Raw genomic sequence first — 27581 nt, forward strand, 5'->3', positions numbered from 1 at the left:
CTGGGCAAGCTGGGGTTCTTGTTGGCACCCCTACTTTTCTTCTTTTCTTATGATCTTCTGTTTGTTCTTATTGAAGTGTCAATTAAATGTATCTGCCTTGTAGTAAATATTGAACTGTTTGGCAATTAATGTATAAAAGACACAAGATTTATATGTGAGGAATAAAAAGAGGGAAGCTCACAGAAAGACACAAGCTCTACATTTTAGGAATAAAGGAAGGGAGGTTTATGTGAAGTGAAAAATTGCTGACTGCTTCTGAGTGCAAGTATCTGTGTTATTTTTAATGTCTCTCTGTCATGAACATTTCCTAGAGATCTTAGAAAGGAATGTCCTGCTCCTATCCTGAAAGTTTCATGGTGATTCGTCAAGCGGGGGCTGAGAAAAAAGGGGGGGTCCCAAAACGCGTTTTCCCCATGCATTTTCCCATAGGACCTTTAGCCGCAGCTACAGCCCGAACTTCTGAACGGAATTACACCAAATTTGGCAAAGTGGTAGTCCTCAATCCAGACTCGTGCCTTTTGCTTAAATGGTGTAAATCCGTTCAGTAGTTCCTGAGAAAATTACAGTTAAAAGTACATATATATCTATGGCCTCGGAGGATCCGCGCACCCTCCCGATCACAAGCTGAATTTTAATTGGCTGCCAACACTCTGAATCAGGAAGTGTTGGCAGCCATCTTGTGCCTCGGTAAAACCGAGGCACAAGATACCCCCCAAAAAACATGGTCAGTGACATCCATGTCATGAATGATGTAATATGTGACATCATCAGCAATGCATTGAGGGTGCAGACGAGGTAGTTAGTACAACTAACTATATCGGAGGAATTTCAATGGTTTTGTTCGAGTGAAATGTCCAGCTAACTATAACACCCCTTAAACCTATTGTTTTTTCAGTGAATATCTAAGGTTTTTAAAATGCTAATTCCTAACTATATCAGGCCCGAAACCTATGGTTTTTTCAGTGAATTATATATATATATATATATATATATATAGATATATCTATCTTCACTACAGCTCCCACCTCGATCTCCGAACTCAGGGCAGGTGCTTTATCCATGGAAGGAGGGTGGTACCTCACTTCTGCTACACAGCAACTCTCTCAAAAACATTGGAGCACTTGCAGGATTGATAAAAGCTCTTTTATTGTCAGCAGACGCGTTTCGGCGTATATCACCTTTCTCAATGCTGCAAAAGCTTATTTTAAGGTACACCATGTTCGGTTAGATATGTCTACTATGTCCACCTTTCCCATTGGTGTTTTCTTTGCCAATAGAATTATTGTTGGTATATTGACTGCTAAATTCTTTTTGCAGCTGATATGTCTTTACATCGCATCACCAAGGTAATATTGATATCAGTTAACATGAATCGTCCCATATGTTGATCCCGTCCTCAATGGACAAACAATGGCGATACGATGACAGCCTTAATTGGCGAATGCCCCACAGTCTTAGCCATTTTATGTATTCAACAACCAAACAATGGCGTGCCGGTACATCCAACCGTCGGATTTAACACACAGTTCATCCCGCATGCGTCAGCTCGATATATATATATGTATATCAATCACTGGATGTAAGCTAGGCATTATTTCGTGCTTTACATGTACTCCTAACCTTATGCTCAGGCGCTCCTTGCTCAAAATGAGACGGGCCTTACTATTCAACCATATCAAGCTAGGAAAATGCTCAGTTACCATGCACAGAGCTTTGCAAGCTCACTTTTCTTCAACCAAACTGTGTGTGTTTTTCTAGTCAGCGCTGGTGCTATGGAATGCCTTTCCATTCTCAGATTGGCAAAAAACATGTCTTGGAAAGATGTCAGTGTTCGGCAAGTGAAGCAATATCTCCAGCGGGACACTTAGCCTGCCTTGCAAGGCACTGTGTTGTTTAGAGGTAACTCTAATCGTCATGTGGTTACTTGTCTCACTGGAAAGGAATCACTGGCAGTTCCTAAGGCAGAGAACTGTGCTGTGTGACATTCACTGAATTTTACTGTAACTGACTGTAGTCAAAATTGGATAGCAGTGGAGCAGTAGATAAGAGGATCTGAGAAGATAGCTGCACTATGCTAAATCTCAAGCTATTACACCGCCTGCTGCGCGTCACCAATGGGATTCCACATAGATAGTGGTGAGTACTTCCCTTTTGTTTGTTTATTATTTAAGTAAAATGCATGATTGAGAATTAGACAAGAGTGCTCGCTTAATTTAGGTTAGTTCAATATTTTTGGTGCATGAAATTCACCGATCAGAGTTGGATGAAGGTGACAATGTTATTTTATTAGGAACAACATACTGAAATTTAAGCTGGTTTAGCTGCAGTAACCAAATAAAAATGGTGTAATTGCACAAGGGTATACTATTAGTATGTCAATTTCACTTCATTTGAGTCACAATTGTAACTGGTGCAAGCTGTATATATCTATACAAAAGTGGTTAGATGGAAGTACCGGTTGATACATTAGCTTTTAGTGACCATCTACTATCAGTCAACTTGTATACCTACAAGTGAAGGTGCATGGTATATTCTAACCTGCATATTTTTTGCTGGGGCAAGGGGAACAAATTATATCTTGAGATACCTATGATAGAGAGCAGTGTTCTTTATATTTTAACATATGGGGATGGAATATTATTAGATGCCAGGAAGCACGCTTCACTATTACACTGTTTGGGACCTGGGGGATTGATTTTAGGGCTTTACTTCACCCAGAGGTTGGAGTAGGAAATGGAAAGCACCTTAAAGAGTGATTTGTAACTAACTGAAGTGTTATTTATAGTATATATTTTAATTCAGGTATGCAAAAGAACATTGAAAGCCACGTGGCACATCTGTAGGATCTATTTGCTAAAGAAAAAAACAAAGGAAGTCAACATCAATATGTGAAGGATCAGTAACACTGCACGCCACATTCATAGTTATTCAAGAACAAACGTCAAGTAACAAACCTCACACTCTGAAGGACTGGAGACTGATTAGGTGAAATGTCAGCCAACAGTGAAAAGTAAATAAAAGGCGAAATGGAGAAGATGGAGGTGGAAGAGTGGAGAAGAGTATATGTTACAGAAGGGGACATTTAGTAAATGCCAACAAAAAAAGCTACGGATCAAAGTCTATGTTGCTGCGGTGAAAGACACTTCAATCAAATGTGAAGAAAAGGGCAGACCATGTTACATGGGTGAGGGCAGGGAGGATATTGGGGAAATCTCTTTACCCGTTAGTGTTGGTGGAGCTGATCTTTAAGATCCCAAGTGTGTAAACAGTAGTGTCATGATTAATGTGACAGTGGTTCTGGAGTGTTGAATATAATAGCAGCAGAAAAGGAACACTGCAGGACATAAAGGGGAGTTGTAAATCATCTGTGGCTATCCGATAATAATTAGGGGCATACAGTAGACAATGTATTTAAGCATCAAGATATTTTATTACAAAGGTTACGTTCAAGGCACGGTGCACAAAAGGTGAGTTTTGTGGAGTGAAACAGTGTTGGATGTGCTTATTCTAGGGGTCGGTACTTCAAGCCGACTTGCTGATACAACTGGGAGAGAAAGAAAGCATCTCCGATCAGTAGATCGAGGTTTGGAAACACTGTAAGGAACGCATTCAGATGTAATTAGTAAACAACAAGCAAAGTAAAAGTGATTTGGTCGAAAGATCATCTTCAAGGGTGGATCACGTCCTATAATGCATAAAGTGAGTCTTGTTCTTTTGAGTACAAAGGTGCCACTGATCAGTTGTGGAAGGATGCAGCGTTTGTGCCGACTGAAGTGTCAGAAAGCTTGATGCCGATAGCGTGACAAGTTGTGTGATCTCAATTAGAGGATACTGGTGGATAGCCATATACTCCAATATCAACAAGATGCAGGGAACATTAGGAATGACTGTGTGACTAAAGACCCTGGACTTATCATCTGCATATCATCAGCTTATTATGCACACATTATCCTGTTATCTTAAACTGGTGTGCCCCAAAGGGTGTCACAAAGGACATAGAAGAACGCTATTTGGACTGATATTAGCCGGAGAAGCATACCAGAGTAATTAACAATATTTCTGCAGGTACAATGCGTGAAGGCTATTTTCAAGACAATATTCAGATACATTTAAAACATCAGAAGATCATGATTTTATTGAGTATGATGTGCTAAAGGAATTGTTGTTGTGCGGTTTGACAATCTAAAAAAAGAAATGTAATCTAAAACAGCATTGTGTGACCTACGTAAAGAATACACTGAATGAGGATAGACTGCATCTGAATGAGAAGTGTTTCATTTGTGGATGAAACACAGATTTATCACCATCTAAATGTCATCACTCACATTTTTATCAACTTTCTTAGAATCGGGATGGCGTAGTGGAACGGCTTGGGAACAGTGAGCTAAACTGGAAAAAGGACGTGATGCTGGTGGGTCCCCAGCTTCCCATTTCTTGACCTGCAACTCAATCATCAGGGTTGTTACCTGCTTGGCAGATAAAGCAAGAAACCTGCATTTCATTTACATTTTCGTCTCAACCTTGGTCCCCAGGTTGGAAAAGGATAAAAAAAACTAAAATCCCACTTTAGACATTGTGCTCACCATTTCCCTTTCAGATCCAAAAATGTCCACAAGGGGCGACTGGATTTTTTGTTAATTCTAAGTTGGCCTACAACAATGGTCACAAAAATCACACTGCTAGAAGGCTCAGGATGCAGAGCTGAGTGAAATATTAAGTCTGGGGAAAGGGAAGCAGTCTCTGAATTCCAGTAGGCCTTACATCAGCTTCCAGTGAAGGCTAGAGTAACATTTAAAATCCTGAAGGTGGCTTTCAAGTTCTTACGGAGGTTGGGCCTCTGCTATCTAGAGGAGAAATCGAGCTTGTATAGGCCCTATCGGTCTCCGCATTCAGAGGACCAACTTCTTTACCTTGCTCCTCATAGGAGGTACCCATTCAATTGCCAATTCTGGTCCAACATCATGGTTTTCCCTATGTGCTCATAGCTGGATCCAGTGCCTTTCCTTGTTTAGGTGCGAGATAAAATGCTGGCCGAGTTGATAATTCAGTTATCGCCACCGGGTTGTTCTGTTTTTGTTTGTTGCAACTACATGTGGTTGGATCTTTAGTAGGTGCAATATAAATAAGCACTGATATGGAGCATGGAAGAGATTAATAAGAGCCTTTACTTTTATATTCATCTTGCCCTTCAACTGGGACGCAACAGGGAGTGTCTGTTCAGGACTGATTTTGAAGCAGCACACCTAAATGACAAAGGAAATGACATCAGGTCCTCTCATGTTTAATCTCTTCGATCACTGCAATGATGTTGTCAGTAAGGCTTGAAAAATACCCCCTGCACTTGATAAAAGGCAGGGCTTGAAAGTCAGAAAATTGTCTGTGTAGACATATAATTGGTATTTAGGGACCTGGAAACTGAAGTCACAGTAAACGGACTATTTGACAGTCAAGCTCAAAGTCACTACTCTAATATTGACGTTTCCATCCCTAGTGAGTACCTAGTAAGTAACTAGAAAGAAAAGGAGAAAGACTTCCAACCACTGAACCAATGCTGATGTTTAATACTGGTTCAGGGATGAGCCTTGTAACAATTCTCCATTAGGAAGGCACAAAAGTCAGAGAGGAACTCAATGGTCACCTGTGGTATGTGCTCCATCAAATATAATGACTCAAATGTGTTTACCAGATATCAGTGCAAATACAAACAAGCATTTGCAATGCAATCGGTTTAGCCTTTGGGACCTTTTATGTATTTGGTTATGCGGCACATTAGCCTGGGTGCTGAAACATCTACTGTTCTTTAACATGGAGAGAAAGTAAGCACCAAACTGTGTGACATGCCAGGTATGGGAACACATGGAGAGAAATATTGATTTCAGCGGGAAATGGTATAATCCAAAGCCTATTTTTAATATAAAATCAGGGCCTTCGGTGGCCATATCACTGAAAATACAAGATTTGAAAAAAATACTATTGTCTACGTATACTCATGAAAGACAATTTCTATGGACTGGAATCTAGAGAATGCTAAGGTGATTCTGGTATTTTACTGACCTATGCGGGTCGTTTCCTACCAAGAAAGTTAAATAGAGGCGGTTGCCAGATAAATAAAAAAACGAAAGTCCCTCAGCAGAAAGCAATTCTGCCATTTTACTGACCTCTACTGGTCTTTTTCTATCAAGACAGTTAAATAGAGGCAGTTGAACAGAAAAAAAAGACCCTAAGCGGAAGCAGACAAGTCTTAGGGCTGATTCCCAGAGCCCACAAAGTACATACACACATAAGTATATAATAAGTATATACTAAAGTATATACAAGAGGTCTCAAATGCTCAACCCAAAAAGAACATGCACAGATTTTAATTTATAAGATATCATAAGCAGTTTTTGAGTGGTTCAGACACTGGAAAAGTATTCTTCAAAGCTCTAAGAATTGCTTGAAGCACATATTAAACAGCAGTTAGATGAGGAAGGCAGTCAGTCAGTCAGTCAGAATTAACTTGATTTCGCTGACACAACATCGCCATAAAAAGTATTCTACCAACATATTTACATTGATAGATAAAAACTATTATACAAATTTAGAGTAACATGGATTAAAACATAATAGTCATGAGCTAAAAGGAAAACATTAGTTCATAAGTATACACACGAATATTGCACAGCCCAACATCTTAAATTTCATATTAAATATCAAAATGACAATTTGATCTCCTTTTTCTCAGAGCCGATAAAAAAAAGAACAAGGCCAAAGAGAAACATGTAAAGTGATCAGACAATAACTGAAGAAAATATAAGGCTACACAACATTGTTTAAAATTCATTTTACGAATAAGGGGGACAATGAATCTTTTTCTTTCATCACTATAAAATGTACAAAAGAATAAAAAGTGAAGATCGTTTTGAGTAGATCGCTTGTCGCAAGGGCAAAATGGGAGTGCAGCAATCGCCTAAGTTTTGGGCGGGAGGCCTAACATGAGGGGGATATAATTTAAACGAAATCTCATTAAAATGTAACTATGTTGTAGATACATAACGAACGATAGATAAGTGGAGTTCACATTAGTTAAACTTATTTTTGGGGCAGCATAATATAACTTGACTGTAGGAAGTTTAAAATTAGTATTATGTCTTTTCGTCTGTAGATGGACCAATAAGTGAGTTTTCAACTCCTTCTTGGATATTGACCTGCACATCTTCGGATCCTCATAAAGATAATGCAACCCAACCTCCTAAAGATTAGATTCAACATAATTTAACCATCTTATTTTACCTGCACCACCTAATTTCAGGACGTCGTTTAGAATATCTCAAGTCAAGGAGAGGGTTTCTTTACGCCAGACTGAATGCCACATCATAATAGGTGCAATACAAATCTTATCAATAATATAAGGAACTTTCAGCTCCATGTGGCAGTTATAATTAGAGCACGACTAGGGAAGGAAGACCAGATTTTTCAAACAAGCATCTTCTATGCACTGCAGTTTAGAGGCATCAGTGATACCCCAAACAGCTGGGCCATAAGAGGATAGTGTTTTTACCTCGTAAACCTTTTTTTATCACTTCCATTGGATTAGTCCCGAGTTTTTTTTCAAATTTGAAGAGGGCCCCAATATTTTTTTCCATCAATAATCCCCTGTTAGAGACCATATTTCTCCAATTATTTTCTTGATCGAACACGATCCCTAAATAGTTAAAAGAGTCTACAACATCTAGCTTTACCCCTTCAACATACATTCGTGGCTGTTTCTGCTGCTTTGGGCCTGCCACAAGAACAAAGGACTTGGAATAGTTAATAATTTTCAGATCCAGGATATTCATAAATTTTGCGTACTTCTCTACGAGTTGACACAGTGCGTTGCCTATGCGTGCAAGGATCACCGCGTCATCAGCATAGAGGAATATCGGGACTGAAAGAGAATTAATAAGAGGAACGTCTGTGGTAGACTCTAGCAATGCAGATTCTACAGCATTAATATATAAAGCAAAGAAGAAGGGCGCACCCCTGCCGCATGCCCCTAGAAATGTTAAAATGTTTTGTGCACTCTCATCCCTTGCCAAACCGAACACAAGCTGTGGCTCCGGCATACAGGTCACGGATTACATTAATAATCTGGATCTCAATTACCATTGCCTCTATGAACTGCCACAGCTTAGACTGTGCCACACAATCAAAGGCTGCCGACAGATCCATGAAGGCAAGGTATAAGTGACCATTCTCGGCCGCTGCAGCAGGCAGATGAGGAAGGCATTTTTTGTACAAACCAATAATAACAAGCATTGGCAAAGCCAATAGGTTTCACCTATGTATGTGTCTTTGCCTTTTCATGTGTTGCTCAGCAGTTGAGCTGCTATGCAACATGTTGAAAAAATCACGGAAATCAACACTAAAAACAGTCCAACCCACAGAAATGAAAGGGTCCCCCACATTCAAATCAGATAGCTAAAAAAGGGGTGCACATGCATAAGTCAGGGCACTTTGAATTAGTAAAGACAAACTATGTACGTGTGTCGGACTATGCCCTGTCCTCACGTGACCCCGCCTCGCGAAGTCCCTGAACCCTCCGCTTTTTCTTCCTTTCAGCCCTCTGACGAACACAGACTCATCACGTTCCCTAACGAAGACTGGCCCTTTAATCCAGGTCCACCCCCCAGAGAGGCGGAGTTCTACCTCCCTATTCCAGTTAAGGGGAGGGCCTTCCTGGAAGAAGAAGAGAGAAGCAGCCGGACGGAAGGAGCAGGTTGGACGCCGTACGCATCGACACCAAAATCCAGGAAGAGGACGCCCGGACCCTCGACGAAGGTGACAAGAGACCACCCGGAGGACGCAGCGCCCAGCCATGGCCCCGGAGGGTCGTGGCTTGCACAGGTGCGTGCTCGGGTACGGGGATTTGGAAGCGGGGCGGGAGTAAGAAAGCCTACCAGCTAAAACAGGGATAGCCACACAACGGTTTATCGTGAGCACCAGGCAACCCCTCCATATTGCTTTTTGCCTATTTCCCCCTATTGTTTATCTCTGGTGACGGCGTTCTGTTTTCCGCCCTTCCCCCCCTCACTAGTAGCGCTTTAAAAAGACAAAACCTCCAACACGGGTCTTCCTCCCTTGAAGAGCTATCAAACGGTTTCGTAGCACTAACCAGTGCCTTTTTTTTGTTTTGTATTTCCTCCACCTCCCCTTTTTGCCATGATTGGAGGAAAACACACCCCGACCTGAGAGTGGAAGAACAAACTGCCCGACAACGCTAAAGGGATAAAGAAAACACTCCTTATTTCCTGAAGAAAAGCAACGCCGGGATTGTATTTCCATTATTTTGTTCAATAAATACTGGGCACGGCCCTATCGAAACACTAGTAAGTCCTGTGATCGGTCTACCGCCGTAAGGGGCTTCACAACGTGTTTTGCAAGGCATGAGAGAATGCATTCATCTGTGTTTGCTGCAGACTATGTTGTTAATATCACGATGTGCAAGCAAACCAAAAATAAGAGTGTAATTAAAGAAAAGGATGAGCTGAGGCAGTAGTTCAGGTGGACGGGTTGACTCTGTACATTGTAAAATTTGTTAGCCAAAACATCCACACTCTACTGACACGAGCCAACACTTACTACAGAGGCCATAAAGCCAGTATTGGACGCCCAGAAACACAAAGCAGGAGCAGCAGCTGCACTCATAGAGGCATTAACCAGAAGGCGTCAAAGATTATTTCACACTTGAGAAAGGAAAAACAGACTACAATGTCGCAGGAATCGGATGGATTTATTTAATAGGAGCACAGCATGAGCGAACACAGACACAATTTGTTTTTTCATAAGAAGACATTATTTTGAAAGTATGTTAGCAAATTAGGTAATAATAGAAATACAGGTCGAATTGATTACCAGCAAATTCAAAGGCAATTTCTAAAAGAGGGAAGGAGGAGGGCGGGAGCGAGGGAAATGCCCTTCTGAAGTGGGCTGTACTTTTAATCTGATCTCTCCAGGGTTTCGCTGAGAAGACGTGCAAATAACAATTAGCAGGCAGGTGTGTGGGGTAGGAACAGCAACAGGGGAATGGGGGCGAGCGGGTGAAGGAGAAGCAACAATGGGAGGAGAGAAGACAGCCTGTAGATGCACTTGCATGTAGTGCTTGCTAGGGGATGAAAAACAAAAGAAGTACTTTCAGAGGGGTAGCCAGTGGAAGGGCACTGGCCAGTAGCCGGTGACCGAAAGGTGTACTTGGTCCAAGCTCCACACCATGGCATGGACAGGCAATGCAGAGCAGGAAGACAGGCAAAGCGGAGCAGGAAGACGTGCAAAGTCACTGTGCTGACCAACCAGAAGCATGTAAATTTGAGCAATGTTGGAATCAACCAATGGCAAGCTCAGATAAGTACTGGGCAGGTTCTAAGCCCCATTTAAGATTTTTTTTTAATATAAGAGGCTTTGCAAGCACAGGCCATTGCACTGCATAGGCGAGACCTAAAAATGAAGGCAAAAGGGAAAATGCTCTTTCCATTATAGATAAAGATGATGCAAAATAGGAGGCCCCACCCAAAAATGAGGAAACATGGCAGAGTACATGTGCTGTCTTTGAGACATGCTATATTCACTCTGTGGGCTTAAAGCCCGCCCACAGCTTTTGATTGGCTTATGTTGATGACCTTTAAAAAACGTTGCTTCTAAGTGGTTAATGTTTCATGTTTGTCCCATCTTTTCACAATTGTTAGCTCTCATGGAGTAATGCTACAGGACTTGTCTTCCTTCACTTGTGCCTTTGGAACTTTTTTTCTATTTACAATGAGCACTTCTTAGGAGTGTTCGGGGTTTGTTGTCCTGTCTCAGCGCTGCACCCTTTTCACATACCTTGCGTATTATCTTGCCAAAAATATTAGAGCACACACTCACTGCTCTGTACCCTGGCTTCTTCTGTACGATTCACAGCACTCATGAGTATAGCTTAGCCAGCATTAAAGGCAAACCGAGAGACCGTTACAGTCAAATAGTAGATAAAACTTTGCTGCTGTTTTTAATATTAAAATTAAGTAACATTATTACTTAACATTATATCACACAAACATTTATTATTTAAAAACATTGTAATCTGTAGCCATAAAGTCTTTATCATTGCACAATTAAAGTTTAATGGTCCACTTTTTGAGATACTGGTTAGATCTGTCAATGACTGAGGAGACATTCTGCCCTAGACTGATATTGTTAAATATTCACATCTGGTTTTTGGTTGAGACTAGTTTTTGCAAATGGGGAGTAATCTGGATGTGCTGCTCCTTGCCTCCTTTCAATTAAAAAGAGGGCTTATACCTACTGAATTGCATCCTTTAACTATACAGCCATGCACTTATTCAGTCAGTCTTCTGATATATTTAAACACAGATCCTAGTATCTTGATTTAGTCAAACACTGATATGAGAACATTTAGAAAGTAGGATCAAGGTTTACATATAATAGAAGACTGAACCAGTGCATGAAAAAACACAGTCTAATTATTCTTTCTGGTGAGATCACATCCGGTTTTAACCTCTGATTTAATCCTTCCAAGCATCTATCAGTTTTTAGTTGTTTCTTTTTAAAACATTTTTATGGTGGACACTGCAATCTGAACAGTCTCTGTGCACTTCCTATGCAGATACAGGACTTCAATAAATAGGCAATACATTTAACTGCACTGACTTTATTCAGGGACCAGGAAGGGATTTAGGTCCTTCCTAGTCCAGAAGATGCAGGTGTGTACAAAAAGTGCATTCAGTTGATTAGCATTTAGAATCTCTCTTCTCCTCTCCATTTGTACCTAAACTTTGGGACAAAATAAGTTGTTAGCTACAAGATCTCCCTGCTTGTCATGTGAAATAGACATGCACACTCTCACTGGAGTGATATGAAATATGTGTGTTTTCATGGACAACCAATTAAATTAGCATATGCCCTAGGAGACAGAATCATGTTTCTGATCATATTGTACACTGAAAACTGGACAGTTGATAGGTTTGTCGCCCAATGTAGTGAACATTTACAAACTCCATACTTTAGCAACTGCAAAATCTAAACAATAGCTCTGTGATGGCTTGTTAATGATGAAACGGAGTATTTGCCTCTCCTGCCATAGAAGGCATGGGAAGAACTGGAACACATACCCAACTGGGGAAACAAAACAAGGTTCAGCATCCCAAGTGCACTGTTTTGGATAGATATATTTAGATAGTTTTATTATTGCCGGGTTTCAGGACATTCACACCCTTCCAAAGTAAGTACAGATATACTAACCTGTGTCATCATGATAATTCACAGCTTTGGTCTCCATCCAAGCATTGTCAGTGTTGCGTGGGTCATCAACGTAACCATTGAACACCTTGGTAAAAAGGAGGACAGAGGTTACCCTTGTGTCTGCATTGACAGAGAGCAGAGCATCTACAGTCAAAAATAAATGTGTATACAAAAACACGCCACCAGCCTGAAACACATATGCACACATAGAGGTTCAAATCTTTATTTTCCACTGGGCCGCCCATACCTCAAACTGCTCCTGGCTGAAAAGCAGGTTCAGTTGCTCTTCTATGACCTGCCTCTCTGCACTTGTCTTTTCCAGTGCATTCAGTGCCTCCTCCCCAAACTCGCGCTTCAGTGTGACTCCGATCTTCTCTCCGGGGTCCACCATGCCCTGTAACAGAACATATCACTTTCAATGAGATAACCAACTTAAAGCTAACTTGAGAGCAATGACTTCTACAAATGGAAGTAAACCTGTAGTCGATCAGCCTTAGTATCACTTGCATGGCACAAAACATTCTTAACCCTTCTGTCACCATCACTAGATAGGCCAAGCACAATTGAATCAAATGGAAATGGAGCTCTGCTCTCAACAAAAGAGTGGGGTGTTCCACAAAAAGAGATCAATGAAACACTGGGTGCAAAGACTGAAATTAGGTCTTCCCACCAATGGTTAAACATACAGAAAAAGGTCAAGAATGGAATCGGTATAAGTAGTGAGCTCCATTTTCACCTTTGAATGTACTCTCTTCCAGAAACCCTCAGACAATAAGTCAGGACTCCATTGTGATACTGTAAGGGCAAGAAAGCCCACACAGATTGGTGGTGTGTACTAAGCATAGAAGTCAAGCATTGCCCTCTCACTGATACTCACAGACTTTCACATGACCTCTCATTAACCTTCACACTCTTTCTGAGTTCTCTCTGGTTTACAAAACTACTGGGAGATTAAGTAAGAAAGAAAGGCTTATATTCAAATGCTTTTAATAAACACATTCTTGGGCAGTTTTTTGGGGGTGAGGGTCTGCTCTCCAACGCCTTTTAAAATACTATGACAGTTACAATTTTGAATTCTATGTCAGGACCCAAAGGTTAGGTTATGCTATTTCTTCTACTTTATTCAAACAGCAGCCATGTCAAACACAAAACTTCATTTCCCATAAACCCAGGGACAATGAAGATCAAAGAAGGTAAGTCCAATATTGTGAGAAAGTGCCCTCTTTCTTACACGGTATGCCCCCACTTTTTGCTGAATTGCTGATGTACTTTGACTGAGTGTGCCCTGGGCTCCTGCCAATCAGGTACCCAGGGCCTGTGTTCCTTCCCTAAAACTGCATTGAAGCCTAAACCCAATTGGCATAACTGGCCACATGTCAGCCCCTGGTAAATCGTACCATAGGTACCCAGGGCACTGTGACCAGAGAAGGCCCCTAAGGACTGCAGCACTTCTTGTGCCACCTTTAGAGGCCCTGTACCCTGACACACACACACTGCCTTTTGCAGGCTGAGTGTCTGGGTGCAGAACAAAACAAAGAGCCGACATGGCACACATCCCTGTGTGCCATGCCCACAAACCACTGCCCTGGCATACATCAGTCACCCCTCTAGCTGGGTGCCCTATTCCAGTGGTGAGGGTACAGGTGCATAAGCCCTGCACCCCTACAGTGCCCAAGTCCATTCCTGGGCCCTGTAAGTGCAGTGCTGCCATTAAGAGTATATGGTGCTGAGAGGTTGTCATTACGAACTCCACAGCACCAAAATGGCTGCACTGAAGACTGGGAAGTTTGGTAACAAACTTCTCAGCACATTAAACCCACACTGATGCCAGTGTGAGATTTAATGTAAAATGCATGACGGAGGGCATCTTAGAGATACCCCCTGAAACTCGACCAACTCCCAGTGACCTGACTGAGTGGCTGCACAGGCTGCCACCACCAGACATGTTTCTGGACCCCTGGGTCGAGAGGTTTCTGCTCTCGGGGGCCTGAAACAATGCACATCCTGGGACGAGGTGCCAAGCCCCCTCCCCCAGGATGGGCTGGGTTCACGAAGGAGAAGTTTCAAAGGCATGCTGCCTTTGTGAGCTTCTCCAGACCACTTGCTGTAGTCAGCAACTGGTACCCACTGGTTCTACCCCCCCCCCCCCCTTGGGCGGGAGACCCAGCGGGAAAAACAAAGTGAGGAAGAGAGGTGTGCCCACCTCTGCCAACTCCACCCCTAAGGTGGGGGAGGCGAGGTGAATCACAATCTCGAGTCCCCGCCATCTTGAGGATGGGGGGACCCAGCCAACCAGGGACAGCCTCTGCCCCCTCCCACTGGAGAGTGGCAGAATAGGGGGTGTACCCACCCCAGGGAAGGGACCCATTGGTCCCTGCCTTTCACCTACCTGTAACGCCCCTAAATTTAGCATTTAGGGGCACCCTGAACCTTCCTTCCTCAGATCCAGAAACCACAAGAAAAGAAGGAGGACGAGAAGCCGTGCAGAGCTAACAAGAGGATGACGCCCACTGACTTGGCCCCAGCCCTACAGGCCTGTCTACTCTCGAACCTGCTCCTGCAAAACCCCGGCGTGTTCAGCGGCCAGCACCCTCAAAAACCCCGGAGGACCTGCCTGCATTCACTTTCCAAGCTGTTTCTCCCCTGAGCACCAGACGTGTTTCAACTGCAGCTTCTGGTGCCAGCCAGGACCCGCAAATCCAGCACACTCTGCACCCGCTGAGCCCGGCCGGTGTTTGAATGAACAAACACCACGACGAGGTCCCCCAGGCGATCCTGACCCGAGATCCGGCGACCCCTGACCCACCTCAAGCCTCCAGACGACGCTTGCAGCCTCAATCCAGGAGACACCCCCCTACCGCGACCAGAGCAGGTAAGAAAATCCAACGTCTAAAGGCACCCCTGCACCCGACGCCCCACGGCGTTGTGTGCCCAACCCAGTGGTGCCTGACCATCCCGCTCCATCCCAGCTTACCCCTCGAAGTGGTGGTGACTCCTGGAAGATGTTCGGCCTGAGCCTGCAGTGTTTCTTTGTCCCAGAGAATCTCCATTGAATTCAACAGGGCACCAGACCTCTAAACTGCACCCTGCACCTGGCTGCCCTAGCGCCGCTGAGGGTGTCCCTTTGGTGCTAACTTGGTCCCCAACATGCCCTGAGCTTAACCCTAGGAGCTTGGCTCCCACAACCCTGTGGCCTGCTTGCCAGCAGCCACCAACCGGAGTCCCCCTATCCCCCATAGGATAACACTGGGCCTCAACACTCTGCACCCGGGCGCCCGAGTGCCGCTGAAGGTGCAATAACAGTGCATCACTGACCCTGGGAGACCCCATGTGTCTAACCCCAGAACCCTAACTCAAAAGACCGATTAATTACCTTGAAACCGATAACTCATTTTTCCTCATAGGATAACATTGACACTTTTTCTCTCAGTGTCGACTTTTGAAAACTGCAAATATTCCTTAAAAATCAGCCGATTAACCAAAACGCATTTTCTCAACTGTTTTCAGGAAATGTCCCAGTGCTGAATCCAGGATCCAGCACTGAGTAAGAAAAAGTAACGATAACCTAACTTACCTGCTAAGTGAATTTCCTCCCATAGGATAACATTGGTGATTCTATGTGAAAAAGTTTCGAAGTGTCAACTTTTGAAATACAATAATATTCTTTAAAAATCATACCTTTAACCAAAACGCATTTACTCACCTGTTTTCAGGAAATGTCCCAGGGCTGAATCTAGGATCCAGTCCTGTGGTTAGAAAAGTAATCTGAAAAGTAATTAACTGCATTTCTACTTAAAAAGCCCATTCAATTGAATGTACTATACCTGCATTGTGTTGCAAACTGCTTTCTTAAACCTGTAATCAAAACCAGTACCAGTTATACTGCAATTCTGAACTGTGTTCAAACAAGTCAATTACTACTGCAAAGTATTTATATGCTTACCTGTACCAGGCTTGCTTGGTTCTAGAAATAAAACAGTATATTATTTTATACAAAACAATTGGCCTAGAGTTCAGTTCTTGAGTGTGTGAGACCATTTGCTGACTGAATGTGTACATCAAATGCTTTACACTGTCCTCTGATACTGCCTTACTGCTCGACCACGCTACCACTTTAGAGAGTAAGGTTCTATCTAACTTTAACCTCTGCCAAACCTCTGGAGACTCTTGGACTCTATACTCACTGTACCTCACTTTGGTGCAGTATATATAGAGCCAGTTTCTTACAAATATCCAATCAGCAGTAGGGAGCACCATCATCCGCTCTTGTCTCTCTTCTCTTGACCTCTTTCTTCGCTGCTCGCAGCTGAGTGCAAGTTAAGTGTCGGGACTTCAGTCCCCGCTTGTGGTGTTTTACTCATTGTTTAATGTGTGTTGCCATTCAGGGCTACGGGAACGCTTTGTCGCTCCTTTCTCTGCTGGCCTTCAGTCCATTTGTAAGGAAACGGGGTAGGGTGCACAGTGTCTTGTACCTGCTAGAGGGCGCACAACCCCACATCTCACCTTTGCGCGACTCTCCCTCTCACTGCCCGCGGAGCACACATCACGTCACATTTAAAACAACCTCACTTGCCGAAAGCCTTCAATCAGCAGTGCGAGTAGTGGGTTGGTTGGCCCCTTTATCGTCTGGAGCTTGACACCCCGAGGGGTAGGAATTTGTTTACAGCGAGCTAAGCTCCCATTTTACTGGCAGACACAGCCTAGGGGTTTTTCTTCCAGTCAGTGCTCACTATAACTGAGGTCGAGTGCTGTCTGCTGGGGCCCATTGCCCCGTTACTCCTGGGAGCATTGCTGGAGCTTGGGTGTAGCTCAGCTACCATATCTATATTTCTGGGTACCCCCTGCTTAAAATTCCCTCTTACCCTGTGAAATACCACTGTTACTCCTGGTACATGGGCAGTTGCTGGGATACCTACGTAATCCCTATGGAGGAATATGATGAGTGATACAGGGAAGAGGAGTAATACTCCTACTTCCCTGGCACAGAAAAATGTTGTGACAGAGTTGACGCCTCCATAATCAAGAACTCCCTGGGCCTTTGGCCCCATACCTCCAGGGTTGCCCACTGCTCTCCTCAGCGAGAACCTGTTCAAGCGCCCACAACTGGCGGGGGTGGACCAAGATGTTTTTTTTAGGTTGAAGAACTCCTAGGCTTCAACCCGTCGTCCTGTACCCAATCTGGACACCCCTGAAAACCCCATGGCTCCCGGTCCAATAGCACCTCCTTCTCCCCTCCTGTCTCTGATGGATCCCACATGTGATCAGATGGCGACTCAGATCATGAACGATCCTGGAGACCGATGACCAACTCCCCTCAAGGGACAGGCCCTACCACCGAAGGGTCCGGCAGAGCGCAATTTCATATGTTGGACCCAGAGGAGCTTATGCATCCTCGCTCCTCCGATTGGTACCCAGGGGACAAGGTAACCATGTATGAGGAAGGCAGGTTACGCAAATCTCTAGACAAAGAGGTACAGAACTGCCTTTGAGTCGAGTGCCCCTGCCCTTCCTTAGAAGGCAAAGTAGGTGTTACGCCTAAGATTGACGCACGATTGACCACCTTTTTGGCCAATTACATCAGGGACCCAAAGAAGGGTATTGACCACTGTTGGTGGTCAAGGGAGGATAAGCTCCTGAGCGCTCCTTTACCTGGAAGTGCTCTCCAGTATGGCCCATTGGGCCATCACTTTCCTCGGCAACGCCAACTGCGCTATCTCTATGGAGAAGGGCAGGTCACTGTTCATAAAGATAGATACCAAACTGGGGGAACTGGCCATGTCTGACGACGGACTGGTGACACAGGGTGGGCTCTGTGGCGATCCGTTCATCAAAGAACTAGGAAAATATGTATCAACCATTAACTAACTTGATAAGGCCCAGTCGTTGATCATGCGCATTTTCAATGTGCGTGTTTTCACAAGGGCCATCATGGCAGGGGATGCACGGCCGGCCATTTCCAATCTTCTGCCTCCAACGTGGGCCAACCTTCTCAACTAGGCCAATGGAAAGATTTCTCTTGCTTCAGGGTTTTCTACCTAACTAGAGGTCGGGCGAGGCACAGAGGCTCTCTCAACGGATCAGAGGTGGAGGCCCGTCGTCCAGCACACACGGTGAATCTAGCCCTCATCTCTCACAGGTGCTTGGGGGGGTTGGCTGGCCCATTTCGTAGACAATTGGTGGGCTCTCAAGTCCGATGCCTGGGTGCTCCAAACAGTTCAAGGGTTCCACATAGAATTCTATGGTTAGGCTTTCCAACCCGTCCCTCCTCACCCCCTCCACTTCTCTGAACAGGAGGCTACCCTTATTCTGGTGGAGATTAAGGAATTCCTTGCTAAAGGGGCCATTCATCCATCCACTCATCCTCCCTCCAGGTTTTTGAGGAATCTGTTCTTTGTGGAGAAGCAGGATGGGGGCAGCGCCCGGTGATCAATCACCAGGAATTCAACAAGTGACTGGTCTTCCGCCACTTCAAGATGGAGGGCATCCATCTTTTTTGCCAGACTCGACCTCAAGAATGCTTACCTTAAGGTCCCAATCTTAACGCCGCACAGTTGGTTCCTCCAGTTTTAGTGGCACGGCCAGACTTTCGAGTTCACCACTTTGCCTTTCAGCCTCTCAAAAGTCTTTTCTTTTTCATCTGCATGCAATAATTGAACTGAAGGTAATTCAGTCACCCTTAATGGTAAAAAAAACATTTCCTCGCATGTTTTTCATTGACTATGTGGCTCTCAGCGGTGACATCATCGACAGGGATTTTGTTGTAGACGATGTGGTTGTTGATGGTATGGTCGTCATCATCGACGGTTTCTTAGTCATCCATGGAATGCTCGACGGTGTTGTCATTGATAGAATGCTGAACTTGGACTGTGTCATTGTTGATGGTATGGTCGTCATCAAAGGTGTCTTCATCATCATCAGAGAGGTTGGCAACAGTCTTCACTGGATCGATTTTGCTGGGGGGCGACTTCAATTGCACTGCTGACGTTAACCTTGACCGCTCCCACCCCCCACTCCCTGATGCGCCTGCAAACAAACTGGCAGAATCACGACGCAATTGGCAAGAAAAATGGGGCTTAATCGACACCTGGAGGGCACAACATCCAATGGCCCGGGATTACCCCTTCTTTTCGGCCCTCCACAAATTGCATGTTAGGCTGGACGCCATTCTGTGTTCATCTGATGTTCATGAGGGGGCTGGTTGCAGAGAATACCTCAGCAGGACGCTCTCCAACCACAATCCCGTTCTGGTGCAGCTGCAATGGTCACGCGCACGCCCTAAAATCCCTACCTGGCGTTTACGCCCGGAGGCCTTAGACGACCAGGCTTTCTGCACTACTATAGGGTCCGCTATCACTAACTACTTCCAAGACAACTGGGGCACGGCTACATCTTCACTCATGGAGTGGGACGCCTGCAAAACAGTCCTTGGGGGAAATGCATATCTGAGCTGGTTGGGGTTCGGAAGGTTTTCCTGCAGGATATAACGAGGAAAGACTAGCACCTGCGCACCCTGGAAAAAGACAGAACCGAAAACCCAGGCAAGCAACAACAGTTACTAGAGGCTAGAGAGGCAGTAGCTACACAAATAGAGCGCCTGCGGTGCTTCGATTACAAAACTTACATCACTCGGGCACACTCGGAGAGGGATAAATCTGAGGCCCTCCTGGCTTGGTTGGCAAACCCGCCCAGACGAGGGTCAGTTATACTAGAGATTACAGACCAGAATGGGGTAGCTAGATATGACCAACAGGGAATTAACAACCTGTTTTTGGAATATTATACTGAGCTCTATCAGAGCCAGTTGTCCCCAACAGATGAAGAACTGCAGGAGTTAACGCGGGAGGTTGATCTACCTACACTGGATGAGGATACGGCGATCTCGTTGGGTCGAGAGATCGAAGTAAAGGAGGTGCGTGGAGCTATCAAGAGTATGGCCCGCAATAAAACCCCTGGCACTGATGGTCTCCCGATAGAATTTTACCTCGAATACATCGACCTCCTAGCCCCCAAACTTGTCCAATTATATGACGCCAACAGAATTGGCAAACTACCTGCCTCAACTAGAGAAGCGATCATCATTCCTTTGCTAAAGCCGGGCAAGCAGGCATGGGATACAACTGCGTATCGTCCCTTATCCATGCTCAATCTTGACTACAAAATATTAAGTAAAATTCTAGCCTCCCGATTGCTCCCTCACATGACCACCCTAATACACAATGACCAAGCCGGGTTCATCCCCACTAGAAGAACAGCGCTCAATATCATAAGACTCATGCGGATCCTGGAAGCGGATACTTACCATGTGGGTGCCGCTATGATCTTTGCAGTGGACATAGAAAAAGCCTTTGACCATCTGAAGTGGATCTTCCTATTTCATGTGATGCGAAAAATGGGGCTCAGACCTGGCTTTGTGAGTTGGACGGCTCTCTTATACGCTGACTCCACCGCCAGAATTAAAACTGGGGGGCTCATCTCGGACTCTTGCAGGGTGGAGCGGGGCATGCGACAGGGGTGTCCCCTCTCCCCTCTGTTTGCTCTGGCGATGGAGCCTTTGGCAACACATGCCAGAATGGGCAGGCATATCATGGGCTTGACGTACATGGACAGGTCCATCATATTGCATTATATGCTGACGACCTTTTGCTTTTCCTTGCTAACTCGGGGCGGCACTCCAGGGGGGCAAAAAACCGACTCCACGCCCTCAGCAGGGTAGCAGGATTAAAGGTGAACTGGTCGAAATCTTGTCTATTCCCGGCGCGTAGAGATAGAATAGGTCCGCAGCACACAGAGGGCGTGATCTGGGAAGACAGATGTCTACCTTACCTGGACACACATATCTATCACAAGCAGGAAGACATTCTTGAGGGTAATATTGGAAAGGCGATCAGGGGGGTAAAAGCTAACTTCGAATTCTGGAGTTCTTTGCCATTGTCCGTAGCGGACCATGTGGCCCTAATAAAAATGGTAACCGCCCTTTATTACTTTGGGACCTTACCGATCTGGATCCCGGGAACGTACTTCAAGCAGCTCCGTTCCATGATCACATCTTTCCTATGGGGTAAAGGAAGACACAGGGTGGCGCTCAGCACACTCATGCGGCCAAGAGCAGAGGGTGGTCTATCGGTCCCAGACTACAAGACTTATTACTTAGCAGCCCAATTTCAATGGCTCACTCAATGGGTGGTGAGGGCCACTAGGGGAGAAGAAGAGCCCAGGGAGGACTTGGGGCTTTGGTTGTTGTTGTCCTGCATCATACTGCGACTCCCGGTCAACGTCACAACCCTCACCATAGAACTTACCACAGCACGAAAATGCTGGAACAGATATTTGCGGTGAGCCTCTATTAAGTGCCCATACGTGCCGGAAATACTATTGATCATGTGCAGGGCGCTCCCACAAAGTGGCAATTGGCAGAGATTGGAGGCTTGGGCGCAGCAGGGGCTGATTACAATGAGGGAACCTTTATGAGGAGGGAGCCATGATCCCGTTTATTGATCTGCAAACCCGCTATGACTTACCAGGGGGGGATTTCCTACAGTGCACGGCCCTCATTGCGGCCATCAGAAAGCACTGGGGTGGGGGGACTTACAGAACCACCAACTTCCATGGGCTGCCAATATGTAGTGTTGGCAGCAGGCACTTTTAAAGCAGTGACGTGTCTCTTTAGATGCATGACGCTGGAATCTTTACTCCCCCTGTCTGCCCTGAAGTTCAAATGGGAAACCGACATAGGGGAGGTCATCCTAGATAAGGCGTGGGGAGAGCTAGTGGAGAGGGCCTGGAAGAGCACGAGGAATGTGCGGTTTCAATTAGTGCACTTCCATATTTTACACAGAGCATATCTTACCCCAGCAAAAGTACACACATATTTACCGGCCCAGCCAGCGACCTGTCCGAGATGTAATGCAAAAATCGCAGATTTTAAACCCATGCTATGGGACTGTTCGTTCCTTGACAGTTATTTGGAGGATATAACAACACTGCTGTCAGCCCTCACTGATACAGAACTAGAAATAACCATGGCGCACTGTATAGTACACTGGTTTCCCCATAAGTCAAAAAACAAAATCACTAGTAAATTTTTAGATTTGGGTCTGCTCCTGGCCAAGAGAAACATCACCAAACATTGGAAGGTGAAACAGGGCCCTAGCATCGCAAAGTGGAAAACAGAATTCCTAAAACGAGCCGAGTGTGAGGGAGTGATTAGGTTACAAATAGCGAACCGAACGGTGACTGACAAGGCCCTGGAAAAGGCGAGAGCTTGGGAAGCGCTGGCTGAAGCGCTCAAATTCCCCGAAGTGGATGCAAATGACTCATCTGTGGGTGGCCCTGTGGAGGCCATGGACTAACGGATAGGTAGCTCTGTGCCCACCTTGGTCTGTAACTCCATGGATGGAAGTGGCGCTAGGCACACAACCCTGATGACACTCAGCTGCAGCTGCTTCCCATTCAAATAAGTCGCCCTACTGAGATAACAGCTTTCTGACCTCTTACAGTCAGCACTTAAGTGACATGCCTGGAGGGGTGGGGAGGGTGGAAGGGTGGGGGGTCAGTTGGGGATGGGAATTTCTAATGGTTGACAAATACTTACTGTAATGATTATCAGCTTTGCCCAGAAATTGACATGGACATCCTATGGCGATATAACTGTGCCTTAAAATAACCTGATTTAAACTGGGATGTTGCTAACTATCAGAAGTATGTAACCAAAACCCCTTTTCTTTTTATCCGTTGTGTGTTTTCCTTTTTGGATGTATGGAAAAACAATAAAACTTTGTTTAAAAAAACCACAAAAAAAATCAATGGTATCAATGGTATCTTCATCATCGACGATGTCATCCACAGTCTCATCGTCGACTAGGTTTTCTTAGGAGATGAATCCTTTGAAAACTTCTTCACAACACGTACATCTCTGTAATGCTGAGAGGCACACTTATCTGGTTTGTTACTAGAGAAGGTGGCTACAAGCGCTGTACCAAATAAATCATGCTCAGGAAACTGTACAAGTCTCCTCTTGGGCGCTGCCTTCATGGACGAGCTTGGAGGGACACTTCTCATAGACTTTTCCCCTGAAGAGGGAGGGAACTTCTCCTTTAGAAGGAAGAAAATTGTTTTTATTCATAAGTAATAATGCCAACCTCCTTTCTCTGTCCTTAAGAATCTTAGTTGCGAAAGACTTACAAATATTGCATTCATAAGTTTAGGATTACGGAAATAAATACACTGAGAGCGTGGGTCATCAGAGTAAACCTTCCTGTTGCCACAAGATAAACAGACCTTAAATAGAGATTTTGTCTCTTTGTCAGTCATGGTGACAGTTCATAACAGCTGATTGTCAGACCAAATGATGTCCCTAGTCGAATCTGGACTAAACCAACTCACAGTACCCTCATTTATTGATGCTGGTTAGTTTAGAAGGGAAAGCAGAGGAAACCGGATTTTGAAGGCCTTCTGTATGAGAGGCAGAGGTAACAGAAACTACAAGGGAGGGTTGACAGTATCAAAATGAAACAACTGAGTCAGAGGAGCCCTCACAGTTAGGGCGAGGTTGTTTTGGTGGCAGAAAGGGGAGGAGTCACGACACTTGGAGTCGGTGTCAATAAGTCCACAGTCGGTCATGTCCTATGCATTGTGTTTACAAACTTTTCCCTCAATGAAATGTACAAGGGGAATGTGATGGTAATGCTGGCTTGTTTTAATGACCACAAACACAAGATAATCCAGGGAGTTAAGATAGCAGCTGCAGAGCTTTATGTCTATCCATCAAGTCTTGGGGCCTAATACCTGTAAACTAGATAAGGTGGTTACTTGCAGTAGAAACATGTGTGTAATGTGCTGGCTACAGTTCTGAATGGTCATATAAAACCTCTGGATCTTAATGTGCCTACTACAGACTACTGGGTGTACTAGGCAGCACACAAACTCACTGCCAGGTCTCCTGTGGCAACACACGCTCCCAGTGCCATTAAGTGTGTGCCATGAAGAGCAGCAGCCTGCTGAATAGCATTTAGTGTTGTTCTCTCTGAAACTAGGGCTTTGGATTGCAACAGATCAAAGCTAAACCATGAATTCCTTTTGCCAGAATTGTAGCCTGTCTATTAGCAGGTAAACAAGTCAAACGGTTTCTAGTTGGACAAAGCTACACCCCTGCCTCCAGATTCAGCATCCCATGGAGGAAATAGTCGAGAAAAGTCACTGCACAGTGTCCAAGAAATAAACTAAGAATTAAAGCATTAAACAGAAAGTGCTCTGAAAATGATAAAAAGGCTTTTAAAGACAATGTGTGTGACGTCAGTAGAGCAATAAGGGAAGGCTGGCAACAGGCATTTCCTCGGTTTAAGCTAGTCAAGGAAATTAACATGACTACTGAGCACACATTGCATCTAATGTACTTATGTAGGTCTACATGTTTGCACATGTATGTGTAAATGTACTAATCATTTATATCCCACAGAATGCAAATTGAATTGTTTGGCACTTAATAATTGGTGTTAATTACTGATCAAGCTGGTGTTACTGATTTTATAAACCAAAAAGAGAGAAAGATTGAATAAGTGCCCATAAGGATTCCACATCATGCTTTGTAGGTTACTTGCAGGTGCTTCCAGCTGGCAACACTAAACAATTTGGCAGTGTTGGCTTGTAGGTTACAGAAGAATGTCTGAAACAAAACATTAACCGCTTAGACATCTAATTAAAAGCAAACCTGTGACCTGGAGATTGCATGCACGGCTTTGTAGCATGTATAAAAACTGTTTGAGATCTCTGCAGTTAAGTGCTTACCGCCAAACTATCTAAAAGCACTGCAGTGCTATAGTAGTGACCGATTAAAAGCTACACAAGTGCTAATTAACAATAACCATTAGCCATCTGAGACGGACTTCAAGTAATAAACCATGAGCCATGCTGGATACTTTATATTACAATGTGCAATATTTATAACAAATAAAGCGGTTTTCTAACATCACTATCAGCCTAAAGTGAGGATGCATCAGAGCCAGCAACCACATAACTGTACCAAAATTTGATTCACACATTACAATTTTATCTACTCCAAGAAAACTGAAATCTTAGCGACAACATCCAACCATATATCAGAGAAAGTAAATATTGCGGCTTCTATTTACATATAGATGTGTGTATATAGTGGAGTTTATGTCTGGTACTAAAACTTTACTAAGTATCATGTGTATATATGTATGCATTCATATAACTACTTACTGAAATGTGTGGATGTCCAAAGTTTGAGATGGGCGGGATGGGGTAATTGGGGGCGCCCCTGATAAAAGTGTCAGGTTTTTTTTCCTAAAAATTGTATCCCGAACGGTTTGCTGTGCTAAAGCCACCATCTTCACAGCTTTCAGTAATATGCAGAGCTGAATCAAAAAACCTAATTCTTTACTACTGCTTTGGCATTTTTCAAAGAGGTAGCCTATTTGCCCTATTTCTTGTGCTTTCAACCTACTTCTAGTTTGTGGTGGAAATCAGTGTGAAACCCATGGGCGATCCAGGAAAGCTATGGACTTCTGAAAAGTAGACAGAAGTCTGAATTAAGCACAGGGTCATATGTGTAGATCCCTCAAGGTTTTCCTAATGGAACTAACTTTTGAAATATTGAAAAGGAGCAGGAAATAAACGCCCATTTGTGACAACGTTTTCATCTGTAACCTTTTGTCACAATGGCTGACTTACAAAAGCAATATACCATTACATTTGCTAGACCCATCTGGCTGCCAGTATATATAGGGTTTGCAGATTCTCCAAGAACCCGAGGTTCTCTGTGCCAACAACTGAGCTGCACCGCACACAGGTTTCCCATTGTGTACTGAATATAGACCAACTCTTATGGTGAAATATGTAAAGTGAAAAATGTGTAGCAGGGAAGCCTATGCATTTTTGAAATGAGCACATGATATGGAGTTTAGAAGCAGTGGTTATTTGTACATCTCTGACTTTGTGGGTGCCGGTACCCATATGTCACGATGTCCCAGCTGTTGACCTGCCGGGGGAGGAGGACTCCGATATGTTCCCACGTTACCTCTCGCCCCTCCTTTCTTTTCAGTCCTCCGTGGCATCAAAGGTACTGTGGGCCTTTAAGGATCTGGATGTTCAGGACTCTAGCCCCGCCCACCAACCTGGGACTCAGAACCCTATTGGAGGAGACGGACCCACCTACGAGGCGATAACGAGGCCAGAGGAGGATTTCAGTGCGCAAGCCGACCGGAGGAGCGAGAACTCGCAGCAGCTAACCGGTCTTTCCTGCCCGATACCGGACGGCGGATTTCAGCCGAGTGGACCAGGCGAGAGCACCGAGGGGGAGGCGGATCTCTCTCTAGTCAAGGGGGTGCAGAACCCGATTCGGCACAGCGAGGAAGCCAGCCACGTTCCCGGAGGAACGTGGCTACTGCAGGTACGTGCTCGCTTCAGAGCAGTGTATTCCAAGGAGCCACGGGCGGGAAGCCAGCTAGAAGGGTGTAGGGAGGCACGCAAACACCCCGCTAGCGCCTAGACATCGTTCCTGCTGTTGTGCCTCGCTGCGCTATCCTACACTGGTGACGGATGGTGGTGTGCTCTCTTTTACCCCCTCACCTCCCTTCCCACTTCTCCTTTTGTTGGATAGGACTAAGAAACTGACGGAAGTTCTCTTTTTCTTTTGTTACATTCCCTTCCCCTGCTCCTTCACGACGTTCTCGAGTGATGTGAAGACCCTCAGCCAGAACACCTCTCCTCGAAGACCCACTGACTGAAGTGGCGACTCCCTCATTTGATTTGACTGTCCCTCATGTCATTGGCCTTTATCCAATAAATTTACCTCTGAAGCACCTATCCTCTTGTACCTGTTCCTTGACTGGCCCACACCATACTAAAATTTGATTCAGACAGCATTTTTCGAAATGTCTACTGTCGTGCAAACTGGCCTCCATTTGGAAGGCACAATTGCAGCAAAATCCAATTGTTTACAACAAATGTACTACTACTCTATGTTCCGACATGTCTTCTGATAAAAATGGTACCTCACTTGTGAGAGCAAGCCTGGTAGCCCGTGACCAGAATTGGGTCAAAATGCAATAGGGATGCATCAAATTTTTCCACTGAAAACTGACCATGTTTTCCCCAATGTGGATAGCTGTGGGTTTTGAACCCTAGCTAAAGGAGCACCTAGGGATATCTAGCAAACTTGTACATTTCTTAAACTAGACACCTGGTGGAATCCAGGGTGGAGTGACTTGCGTGGCTCTCACTAGGTTTTTGTTACCCAGAAGCCCTTGCAAACCTCAAAGTTTGAATACAAAAAGCCATTTTTCTCACATTTCTATCATGGAAAG

At 44.6% G+C, this 27581-nt stretch overlaps 1 protein-coding gene across 3 annotated transcripts in view; it reads right to left on the reverse strand.

Annotated features, from left to right (window-relative positions):
- NUDT9 (nudix hydrolase 9) overlaps positions 1–27581 on the reverse strand; it is a 186688-nt gene that overhangs the window by 37526 nt on the left and 121581 nt on the right. For all 3 annotated transcript variants that reach the window (XM_085618835.1, XM_085618834.1, XM_085618833.1), the window contains 2 exons: positions 12503–12649; positions 12256–12340 (listed from right to left, as the gene is read on the reverse strand). In XM_085618835.1, the coding sequence (XP_085474961.1) occupies positions 12256–12340; positions 12503–12649 (232 nt within the window). The remainder of the gene's footprint in view (positions 1–12255; positions 12341–12502; positions 12650–27581) is intronic.

This window comes from Triturus cristatus, chromosome 7 (genome assembly GCF_964204655.1).
Source record: "Triturus cristatus chromosome 7, aTriCri1.1, whole genome shotgun sequence".
NCBI lineage: Eukaryota > Metazoa > Chordata > Amphibia > Caudata > Salamandridae > Triturus > Triturus cristatus.